Consider the following 12,777-nt stretch of genomic DNA (forward strand, 5'->3'; position numbering starts at 1 on the left):
ACATGTTTGAACTAGCATATATTAGGGGTGCAATAGTGCTACGTTAGCACAGTACAATATTAAATTAGTATTCAATAAATACTGTACCTGTAAAATAGTGACAATTACTGTAGTAAAATTTACCAGACTATAACACTGAGACACAGATTGCACTGTAATGCTGTAAACAGAGTGAACTGCGCATAATAAAATGGTGCCAGTCAGTTTTCTCGCAATCTCACGACGATTACAGCACTGTTTCAAAATCCTTGGAGGTTGAACTTCAGCTCCACAAAGCGCTGTATTAGCGAAGCGCTGTAAAGTAAAGCGCTGTAAAGTGAGGTATACCTGCACACACACATATATATTTATATATATATATATATATAAATCCAAGTGAAGAGCATAGACATTTCAAGTTTTTTCTATTAAAAAAAAACATTAATATATTAAAATTTATTAAAATGTATTTCTCATCTTTCAAGGTATTTGACTTGGAAGGGCTCAAAGTGTGTTTATATCTCATTATATGTATGTATGTATTTGTATATACAGTCATGACCAAAAATATTGGCACACCTGCATTTCTGTGGTATGACACAAAAAAGTAGAGAGAAAAAAAATCTAAATCTGACACATTCCACGCAAAACTCCAAAAATGGACTGGACAAAATTATTGGCACCTTCTCAAAATTGTAAGAAATAATTGCATTCCAAGTTTGTGATGCTCCTGTAATTTGTAATTAAACTCACCTGTATCAATTATCAGGTGCTGACAATATAGAAATCACACCAGCAACCAGTTAAAATGGTGAAAAATTGACTCAACCTTTCTGTTGTGTCTCTGTTTGCCACACTGAGCATGGAGAAGAGACAGAGCAGCAAAGAATTGTCTGAGGATTTGAGAACAAAAATTATGGAAAAGCATTTACAATCTCAAGGTTACAAGTCCATCTTTAGAGATCTTAATGTTTCTGTGTCTACTGCGCGCAACATTGTCAAGAAGGTTACAGCCCATGGCACTGTAACTAATCTCCCTGGACATGGGTGAAAGAGAAAAATTGATCAAAGAATGCAATGAAAGATTGTTAAAATGGTGGCTAAAGAACCTCAATCAACTTCCAGACTGAATTAAGCTGGCCTTCAGGCACCTGGTACAAATGTGTCAGTTCGCACTATGCGTCACCATCTGAATGAAAAGGGACGCTATGGTAGGAGACCCATGAGGACCCCACTGCTGACACAAAAACATAAAAAAGCCAGATTGGAGTTTGCCAAAACTTTCCTGAGGAAGCCAAAATCCTTTTGGGAGAATGTGCTGTGGACAGACGAAACTAAATTACAGCTTTTTGGTAAAGCCTATAATGCTACTGTTTTCAGAAAAAGAAATTAGTCTTTTAAAGAAAGAATACAGTCTCTACAGTCAAACATGGTGGAGGTTAGCTGATGTTTTGGGGTTGCTTTGCTGCTAGAGGGAAAACTGGATGTCTTGACTGTGTGCATGGCATTATAAAATCTGAAGACTACCAAATAATTCCAGTGTCAGAAAGTTGGGTCTCAGTCAGAGGTCATGGGTCTTACAGCAGGACAATAACCCAAAGCACAGATCAAAAAGCACCCAGAAATGGTTAAAGACAAAGCGCTGGAGAGAACTGAACTCTCCAGCAATGAGTCCAGATCTCAATCCCAAAGAGCACCTGTAGAGAGATCTCAAAACAGCAGTTGGGAAAAGGAACCCTTACAATCTAAGAGACCTGGAGCAGTTTGCAAAAGTAGAGTGGTCCAAACTTCCAGTAGAGAGGCGTGAGAAACCCATTGATGGTTACAGGAAGCGATTGATTTCAGTTATTTTTTCCAAGGAGTGTGCTACCAAATATTAAATTAAGGGTGCCCATAATTTTGTCCAGCCCATTTTTGGAGTTTTACGTGGACTGTGTCAAGTTTGGCATTTTTTTCTCCACTTTTTTGTGTCATACCAATACAAACAAATAAATAAATATGAGAATGCCTAAACATTTGTAATTGCGACAATTTTTTGGGCAAAGTGGTGCATTATCTGACAGAAATGCAGGGATATATATATATATATATATATATGTGTATGTCCATATAAATACACAAATATTGACATGTATACATACACACATACACATATCCAACACCTTGCCATATACCATATTCCTTTTTAACCATTTTAAAACCTTTTTATCAATATAAATGTTATATCCCTATTAAAATTATGTGTATATGAGTGTAATACTTTATTTTAATATGTTTTTTTTTAACCCTTACACTTAACTTCAGGTCTCAGGTCACGCTAATTTTTCTAACGTTATTTGGGCCATTGCTCGAACATAACCCATAACATTCAACTTGTAATATCACCGCTATTTAGCGTTGTCGCTATATCCATTGAAAGTAATGTGTAATGTCAGCCGCACTACACCTTTTCTAGTAAATCTGATTTATCATGAACTTTTAATGTAAACTTGCGTGCTACTTTTAGCACGGTCTAGCGATACTGCTTATTGCGGCCTGCGTTAGCATTAGCACAGCACTTTTAATCTGGGCTAATGTTACAAAATATTGCTGCCACAGAATACTAAAGATACATGCAAACTCTTGAGCTCTTATGGAGCTCTTAGTAGTTTACCTAGGTTTACTTTTCAATGAAGGATACCAAGAGAACAAAGCAAATTTTGAGCCTAAAGTAAATTAGAAAGTTGTTTAAAATTGATCTATCTGAATTTTGAAAGTTTAAATTTTGACTTTACTGTCCCTTTAAGGTTCATAATACCTGGCACTAACAATAAGTACAAATGTGAGTTAAAATCTCTTGATTGTAAATATGATTGAGTAAAATAATTTATTGGGGAGTACATTTAAATAAACATAATGTGACCTGATTTTCATCAAAACGACAAAGCATCTTCTTTGATGTTTACAGTAGTATACTTTATGTTCATAATTCACCTTTTATGTTTTTTTGTGGGTCTAAAAGTCTTTGTAAGTTTAGTTGTTTTTTTTATGATAATAGAACGCTAAACTGTTTTTTTTTTACAGGTCTAACACAAATATGCATATATAACATATGCCTATTGGCAGCGGTTTTATGGTAACAGTTATAAACATGCTTCAATCACTAAATGACTGATATTCGGTTTCTATAGTTCTTTAATTGCTAGAGGGTTATGCCATACATTCTCAATAAATATACTGCAGATCTGTCCATCAATAAAGGTTACATTTTTGGTCATAGGCTACTTACATCATAATGCTTTAGCTTATTCAATTTCAATAAAGTAGCAGATCTTTATTGGATTATTTATTGTGCCAAAGTTACATGGTACATTCCTACAAATCTGCCCTACAATTTGGACAGATGTTTTTGATAAACTCTTCTTACCTTTTCTTTCTTTTTTCTCTTTTCTGCTGCCTTTCACATTAGAACTGAATCCTGAAGGTAAGATAACTTTTGAATGATTCTTGTTAATGTAAATAAAGTTTTTATAAAGTGTTTTAAATATAGGAAGAAGACAACACATCATTCATACTGTACTGTGGTCACCACTCAAATGTATTCATATCAGAAAACAGGAAAACTAAAAAACATTAAAAACATTTTAATTATTTTTATATACTCTCTTTAATGGCATCCTTTTCCTTTTAAAGAGAGTGATCGAGAGTCTTATGATGCACACACTATCTCTAGAAAAATGTAACTTTTACTTGTATTAATTAAAATTTCAAAGTCCATAAGGTCAACAAGTTTTATACTCTTTTAAGTGTAAATGTTTGAAAATACTCTAAAAAGAGCAGTAATCAGTAACTTCAAAAGGTCTCTATATGGAAATAAATCCATAAAATAATGAGGGAGAAGAGGAATAAAAAAATTGACGTCCAAGATGCCACCCCCAGAATATGTCCCCACTTTTCTTGCTGATATCTGGAAACATTTGCATCAGGTTGGGTCACCCTCTAAGAAATGTCAAAATTAAATCAAAAAAGGGAAAAAAAGATGACGTCTTTTGGCATATGCACAGGTTTTTTTTCAAATCAGGAAGTTTGGTAAAATCCATAAAAAACCTCTTCCAAATGTAAGTGGAGTAGCAACCAATTAAAATCAAGTGAGAAGTTTCCGATTGGTCACTCCAATTTTTGTCATGTAAACTTCCCTATTCAAATATCAAACTTAAGATCCACTCGAAAAGGAACAAAATTGGTCCAAAATTGCACAGACTTAGGGCCAGATTACAAGTTGCGTGCTATTAATAGTGTGGAATGTGATATTCTATATAGTTGTACCATGCTAACATTAGCATGCAACTTCATATTACAAGTCCAATGTAAAGCTTGTTTATTAGAGAAGGGTTTGTGTGGCCAACTTTGCTCAAGCGCAACCTATGCTTTGAATAGATATGCGCTTGAACAAAAGAAGAAACTGTGCTAGAATATTTAACGCAACTTCATACCTGAAGTAAACTGTAAAAGGATTAAAAAACAATGTTCACAACACACATTGAAAACACATTGAAATAAAATATTACACACATATATACACTTTAAAAAATAAATATATAATTTTAATAAAGATATATAAATGAATGAAAATGTTTTTAAAAGGATATGGCATATGACAAGGTGTTTGGCTAGAAAGGGGGTGAGGAGCGCTAAAGAAGCCAAAATAGGCTAATAAAGCTAAAAGGGGGATATAGAGGGGAAACAGTAACAAATATGAATTAAAAGGTATTTATGAATTAGTAACAAATATGAATTAAAAGGTATTTAATAACAATATTAAAAATAATAAAAATAGGCATTATGTAGATCTGATGGGATAATGGGACAATGTTAGATAGTTTGTCTAGAATCAACTACAATGAGCATAATGAGTACAATCAGGGGACCTTAGGTCTACAAAGATGCAGTGAGATACGCCCACCAATGAATTGCGTATTGTAATCTTTAAAATATCAAGTGGTGCAAATAACAAAAGGTGCAAATGATAAGAGTGTAATTGCACAAATTAATACAAAATTTAAGTAAAATGTACCTAAAATGCAAATCTTATATGGAAGTGAGATCGACTGGTGTCCAAAAAAACTTATCGTGGATGGATAGACATAAAAAAACAATAAAAAACAATAACTGTCGAGTGTCCAATAATAACAGAGTGTCCAATAATTATAAGTGTCCAAAAAATAAAATAAGTGTTTTTGTATCCAAATAGGTGAAACTGTTAAACCGGTGATAAAAAATACAATGGAACATAAAAAAACTTGTTGAAAACTTGATAAAAAATGATGTGGTGTACACCAAAAAATGTGAAAATATATGCACTTAAATGTGAGAAGTTGGAGATAAAATAACAAAAAACAAAAATTGTAAAAATTGTATGAAAAAACGTGACGTCACAAATATGAAAAAATTATTTGTCTGGATATTGATAGTATCCACAAATTGTATCCAATTAACTTTTTCCTATATTTAATAGTCTTACAATTCCATCATGTAAAATATATATTACTTTGGTGATTTAAGATACTTTCCCATATGGTCTTCAAATAAAACTTCAATGTAAAGGAGTGATCGATATCCTATGCCCTATAATAGATAGATGACATAGTGCAATAATGCTAAAAAAATTTGAATAAAAGGTAGAATGCTTACCTGAGTGAGAGCCTGAGCCGTTTGCAAGAATAAACGAAATGTCTACGTGTTTCGGTCTTTAACAAGACCTTTTTCAAGACCAGTCTTGAAAAAGGTCTTGTTAAAGACCGAAACGCGTAGACATTTCAAGACAAGTATTGAAAAAGGTCTTGTTAAAGACCGAAACGCATAGACATTTCGTTTATTCTGCCAAATGGCTCAGGCTCTCACTCAGGTAAGCATTATACCTTTTATTCAAAGTTTTTTAGCTTATTGCACTATGTCATCTATCTCTTATACGGCATAGGATATCGATCACTCATTTACATTGAAGTTTTATTTGAAGACCATATAGGAAAGTATCTTAAATCACCAAAGTAATATTTATTTTACATCATATAGGATAAAGTTCATTGGATACAATTTGTGGATACTATCAATATCCGGACAAGTCATTTTTTCATATTTGTGACATCACCTTTTTTTATACAATTTTTACAATTTTTGTTTTTGTGTTATTTTATCTCCAACTCCTCACATTTAAGTGCATATATTTTCAATTTTTTTGGTGTACACCACATAATTTTTTATCAAGTTTTCAACAAGTTTTTTATGTTCCATTGTATTTTTTATCACCGGTTTAACAGTTTCACCTATTTGGATACAAAAACACTTATTTTCTTCATTTTTGGACACTTATAATTATTGGACACTCTGTTACTATTGGACACGCCACAGTTATTGTTTTTTATTGTTTTTTAGGTCTATCCATCCACGATAAGGTTTTTTGGACACCATTGGATCTCACTTCCATATAAGATTTTCATTTTAGGTCATTGTGCATTGTACATTTTACTTAAATTGTGTATTAATTTGTGTAATTACACTCTTGTCATTTGCACCTTTTGTTATTTGCACCACTTGATATTTTAAAGATTACAATACGCAATTCATTGGTGGGCGTATCACACTGCATCTTTGTAGACCTAAGGTGACCTGATTGTACTCATTGTGCTCATTGTAGTTGATTCTAGACAAACTATCTAACATTGTCCCATTATCCCATCGAATCTATATAACGCCTATTTTTATTATTTTTAATATTGTTATTAAATACCTTTTAATTCATATCTGTTACTAATACATAAATACCTTTTAATTCATATTTGTTACTGTTTCCCCTCTATATCCCCCTTTTAGCTTTATTAGCCTATTTTGGCTTCTTTAGCACTCCTCACCCCCGTTTTACTTTCAGTTACTTATGAGATCTGGTTGAGAGATCTTGATATTAGGAGGAGCTTAGGTGGTATAATCAGGCACTGTGGAAATTACTTCTCTTTTCTGTTTGACTAGAAAGGGCTCCAATGTGTGTGTGTGTATGTATGTATACCACTTCCAAAATAAATGCTAAGTAACACACTCCACCAACTTCAAACTTTGCCCCGACTCATGTATAAGAATAATGAGCTATGTCCGACTACAAACTGTGTCCATCCAGTAATACAGTCTTATATTGACAGTAGCTACTATATAGGTACACAATAGGATTCAAAATGCAAATAGTAGCAAAAGCTTAAAAAATGTTTATAGGAGTATCTGGCGTCTGGCTATCCAGTTGTTAGACGTAAACTCCAATCCATCTGTGATGCATTCCCATGGCTCCTCATCTCTCTCAACTCACCAGTGCTGTGCAGTTCATATCTACCTAGTAACTTGGCTATTTGGGTCTCTCTGCTCAGTTTCATCCGCCGCAGTGCTGCAGATACTAAACTCCGAGAAGATATTCAAGCTGCTCACTTCCGCGGTTGGTCTCTTAGGTCACATGATCAGCTGACATCACGTCATACAAAGATATAAATGTATAGATATATTTTTTTTTTAAATTATATATATATATATGTATTTTTTAAATAAATAACAGCATATGATTGTTAAATATTCCTAACACCTTTGAGTTTAGCCCATTTTATTGAGCGCAATGTCGGGTGAGCGCGCAAGCTATAACTGTTGTTTTTTTCTTGTAGCACCCCCCCCCATAGAAGTCTATGGGGTGAAGTTAGCGCAGTCACAATATCTGAAGTCCTCCGTCTTTCGCTAATTCAATAACTTTTTAGTTTTAACTTGTAATATGCGCACTAATGTGACTACGTTGATTTTTATATATATATATATATATATATATATATATATATATATATATATATATATATATATATATATACTGTGTGTATATATATATATATATATATATATATTTATATTGCTCAAAATTTTAAGCTTCTAGCCAGCCCAAAATGTTACTCGCCACTTTTGATCCCTGATATCATGCTGATAAGGCTGTTCTACGAACCAAGTTAGGTTTTCTTCCTAAGGTTGTGTCAATTCTCAACATCAGTCAAGATATTGTGGTTCCTTTGTTATGTCCTACTTCTTCTTCGCCGATGGAACATTTTCAACGTAATTCTGGATGTGGTTTGTGCCTTGAAGTCCTATCTTCAGGCCACGAAGGAATTTAGATAAACTTCTTTCTCATTTTGTTCTCTTTCCGTGAAGCGTGGGGGTCGGCTTCCTTATCTTTTTGGCTGAGGAATGTCCTCCGTTTCGCATTGAGACAGCGGGACATAAGCCTCCTCTGAGGATTACGGCTCATTCAACTAGAGCTGTGGCCTCTCCTTGGGCCTTTAAGAACGAGGCTTCTATGGAGCAGATTTGTAAGGTGGCTACTTGGTCCTCTTTACATACTTTTGCAACATTTTACAAATTTGATGTTTTTGCTTTGGCGGAAGCAGCTTTTAGGAGAAAGGTTCTGCAGGCTGTGGTGCCCTCAGTATAAGGTCCGCCTCCTTTTACCCTCCCGTTTTTTCATTCAGTGTCCTCTAGAGCTTGGGTATTTGATCCCACAAGTAATGAATGAAGCAGTGGACTCTCCTCCCATTAAGATGTAAAACATAAATTATGCTTACCTGATAATTTCATTTTCATCTGTGGGAGGAGAGTCCACTGCTCCCGCTTGTTTCTCCGGGCTGGCGGACCTAAATTTAATATTCTTCTGGCACCATTTATACCCAGATATTTCTCCTACTATTCCTTGTTCCCTTGTGAGAATGACTGGAGGATGTATTTAAGCCTTTGATTGAGGTGTCTTTGCTTCCTCCTGGTGGCCAGGTTCTTAATTCCCACAAGTAATGAATGAAGCAGTGGACTCTTCTCCCACAGATGGAAATTAAATTATCAGGTAAGCATAATTTATGTTTTTATCCCCTCCCTTCTGTCTCAGGCCATATTTTTTCTTTTCACTCTTTCTCTCTTTAACACTTTCTTTTTCTTGACTTTCACCTTTTCTCTCCAATCTCTCTCTTCCCCTGTTTACCCTCTCAGAAGTAACAGTCGAAGCAGTAATGGGGTCCCTATAGCCCTAGAGGAATATCATATCCTTGCCCTTTCATAGATATTCATTATCCCTTTAGATAATATTTGTAGACATTTACTCACTAACTTTCACTTGCCACTGTTAAATTTCCAAATTTCCACTCGCTGATGGCTAGTGGAAATTTGAAACCCTGTATATACAGTGTATATATATATATATATATATATATGTGTGTGTGTGTATATATATATATATTTGCCATGCACTCACTATTGTCAAGCTTTTTGATGGCCGGTCGCTAACTTAAATCTTCAATTTTATTATACATTCCAAATCTTCTTAAAAATTAAGTCTACTTTTCGTCTCTCTGTTGAGACTTTGTCAAGACATTACATATTTTTTGTATACAAATTAAACATACCTATAAAACCCCACACAAAATTTTAACACAAAGTGTTTGTTCACCAATGTGCATGAAAATTACCTGTTGCTATATTTTTTATCAAGTCCTTCAAGGCAAAGGTAGAAATACACTTGCTTAGTTCCAGTCTTTAGGCTTTTTCACTCTTATTTTATACCCCTATATTGGAAAATACATCAACAAAATTACCTGTTATTTTACTTACTTTTTTGCTGCAAGTTAATTCCTTCAAACAGCTACTTACTGGAGCGTGGGTCTACGCAGGGTTTAAATAAACCGCTGCGTGTCCGGTATTGCCACCTTTGACATTTGTTACATCACTTTTTTAACCACCAATGGTTATGTTCTCGGCTTCACTTACTAGATTAATGGCGGAAATCAGTCCAATAATTCTCTGTAACAATTAAATGGGTGTGTTAGGGCAAACTAATAGGATGGTAATATCACCATTATTTACTATATTGTCAATCATGTAATGTGAGATCGAACTGTATATCGGAATACTCTGTAAATGAATCTATCTTTTGTCCTAGCGATATTGTTATGTGTGCTGGGTTTTCACATTCATATTAAGAGGATACATTGATTTTAATGAAGTATCTGAGTGAGCTGCACAGCTATTTATATATCAATTCTCTTATCATTTTTATGCAGAGTATATTCTCTGTTTTTGTACCTTGTAATAATAGATTTTAGATCAATAGAACTTTCCGATTATTGATATGATTCTGTCTAGACAATAATACAGAAATAGGGGGACAGCGCCAATATTGCGAAAAAAGTATACAGGCTCACTTCTATTTGCACAATCGCCTAATGAAATTGTACAGATGGATAATTGGAAATTATTAGATGTGTGAAGGAGCGCCCCAAGTGAGGCTTAATTATACTAAAGAAATTAGAAAGTAGAAATAAACTATGTTACCTAGTACCCCTTTATTTCTACTTTCTTTGGTATACTTAAGCCTCTCTTGGGGCGCTCCTTCACACATCTAATAAGTTCTTATCTGAGTTTTCTAAGTATATTTTCATATTGATGAATACCAAGGGGAGCTGGTTGCATAACTTTGCTTATTGTGTTGATTTAACTATCTGTATGCCATAACTTTCTTCTCAATCTTGTCCCTATTCATATTCCTGTATGTACAGTATATAGGTGGAGGGAACCTTTTTATTTGAAGGATGACACTTTTCTTTAAATGATGTTCCCCAACACTTTATGAGGTTTTGATTGGCTCATAATTATAAGATATAATATTTCTGTTGTTATTAATCTTGCTGTGGATGCTTGAATACCTTATATTCTATCAAAGATTATATTGACAATCTAATGCTATATAAATTGGTACACATACACTCACCGGCCACTTTATTAGGTACACCTTGCTAGTAACGGGTTGGACCCCCTTTTGCCTTCAGAACTGTCTTAATCCTTTGTGGCATAGATTCAACAAGGTGTTGGAAACATTCCTCAGACATTTTGGTCCATATGATAGCATCACGCAGTTGCTGCAGATTTGTTGGCTGCACATCCATGATGCAAATCTCCCTTTTCACTACATCCCAAAGGTGCTCCATTGGATTTAGATCTGGTGGAGACCATTGGAGTACAGTAAACTCATTGTCATGTTCAAGAAACCAGTTTGAGATGATTTGAGCTTTGTGACATGGTGCATTATCCTGCTGGAAGTAGCCATCAGAAGATGAGTACACTGTAGTCATAAAGGAATAGACCTGGTCAGCAACAATACTCAGGACATGGCGTTTAAATGATGTTCAATTGGTATTTTCATCCACACAACTGCCACTCACTGGATATTTTCTCTTTTTCGTACCATTCTCTGTAAACCCTAGAGATGGTTGTGCGTGCATATCCCAGAAGATCAGCAGTTTTCATCCCCATTCTGATGCTCAGTTTGAACTTCAGCAAGTCGTCTTCACAATGTCTAGATGCCTAAATGCATTGAGTTGCTTCCATGTGATTGGCTGATTAGCAATTTGTTTTACCAAGCATTTGAACAGCTGTACCTAATAAAGTGGCCGGTGAGTGTATATCGACTGAGACAGCTATAGGTGTTTAGTATAATGATTGTATTATTTATTTTGAATAGATTTTCTTCTTTATTTCCCCTCTATTAACTATACTAGTTGCTTATTACTAGCCCAATGTGTGAGTACTGAAACCTATTGGTTAGACTAGATGGATAAATTCTAAACCAGAGTGTTGTTGCCCATAATTCTATTAAGTGTGCCCATTGTTACAACAGAAGTTCCTTACGAGTCACTATAGGTTTTAATAAAATAATGAAAATTCTAGTTGTGTTTTAAGTACCTTGGGTGTTATTGTGTCTAATCTGTAGATCCACATTACTTCACGTCTCAATAGTACCAGATTTCTATCCCCTCCTCTTCTAAACGGGGGGGGGGGGGGGGGGGGGAGGATTCTATAAATTAGCATTGTTCTGATCATAAATATTGAATGTTGTTTTTTGAAAAAGTGTTTTGCAACTGGTTGGTCTGCATGTCTATTTTTTTTAGGGCAGTTCGTATTGCACTCTTGTGATTTGCTGATCTTTCTCTGAAGGTTGTATTGGTTCTACTAATATAATATATTTCACATTGACAGGTAATAAGATAAACATCATAATCCGATGTGCAGGTCAATCTATATCTAATGTTGTAACTTTTTGTTTTATGTGGATGTCTAAATGTTGCACCTTTAAGAAACGTGTTGCATGTCAGGCAACTACTGCACGTTAAACATCCATTCCTTGCCTTTTGGTAGCTAGGTGTGTTTATCTACTCTTAGATCTGTTTTTACTACAATAGACCATTCTGGGTGATACCATATCTTTGAATTGTAAGGTTGAATAATTTGTTATTAATGGTCAGTATTTTGTTATACTTTTGCTCAGGTGGTTACTAGCAGGTGTATAAGTGGTGAGAAAGTTTAATGTGCAATCTTATTTTTCAGGGTCTCTTGTTTTGTGTATTGATCCAGATTCATAACTTCTCTCAGTGTTGCATTTATCACTTGCTTGTTATAGCATCTTGCCAGTAATTTTTCGCTCATTTCCTAATATTTAGATTTTTTTGTTTTTCCTCCTAGTTGTTTCTAATAACCCTAAGAAAATGAGTTTTGATGATAAAGATTTCTAAATCTGGGGGAAGAAAATTGTGTACTGTTACAATAAATTTCTGTCTAAACTTTTTGTGTAAAGGGTGATATTCAAGAGACATTCGTCATGTTCATTCTTGTTGTAGATGTTGAAATTTAAGAAGTTGATCTCATTTTGATCATATTCCATTTTGAATTTTACATAAGGTTCTCTTTCATTCAGTTGGTTGGCCCAATATT

General features: G+C 34.4%; 1 protein-coding gene across 1 annotated transcript in view; it reads left to right on the forward strand.

Moving 5' to 3' along the window:
* BBS9 (Bardet-Biedl syndrome 9) overlaps positions 1 to 12,777 on the forward strand; it is a 1,102,055-nt gene that overhangs the window by 567,629 nt on the left and 521,649 nt on the right. The window contains exon 15 of the mRNA XM_053714434.1: positions 3,428 to 3,442. Coding sequence (XP_053570409.1) covers positions 3,428 to 3,442 — 15 coding nt within the window. The remainder of the gene's footprint in view (positions 1 to 3,427; positions 3,443 to 12,777) is intronic.

Source organism: Bombina bombina, chromosome 5, assembly GCF_027579735.1.
Source record: "Bombina bombina isolate aBomBom1 chromosome 5, aBomBom1.pri, whole genome shotgun sequence".
Classification (NCBI taxonomy): domain Eukaryota; kingdom Metazoa; phylum Chordata; class Amphibia; order Anura; family Bombinatoridae; genus Bombina; species Bombina bombina.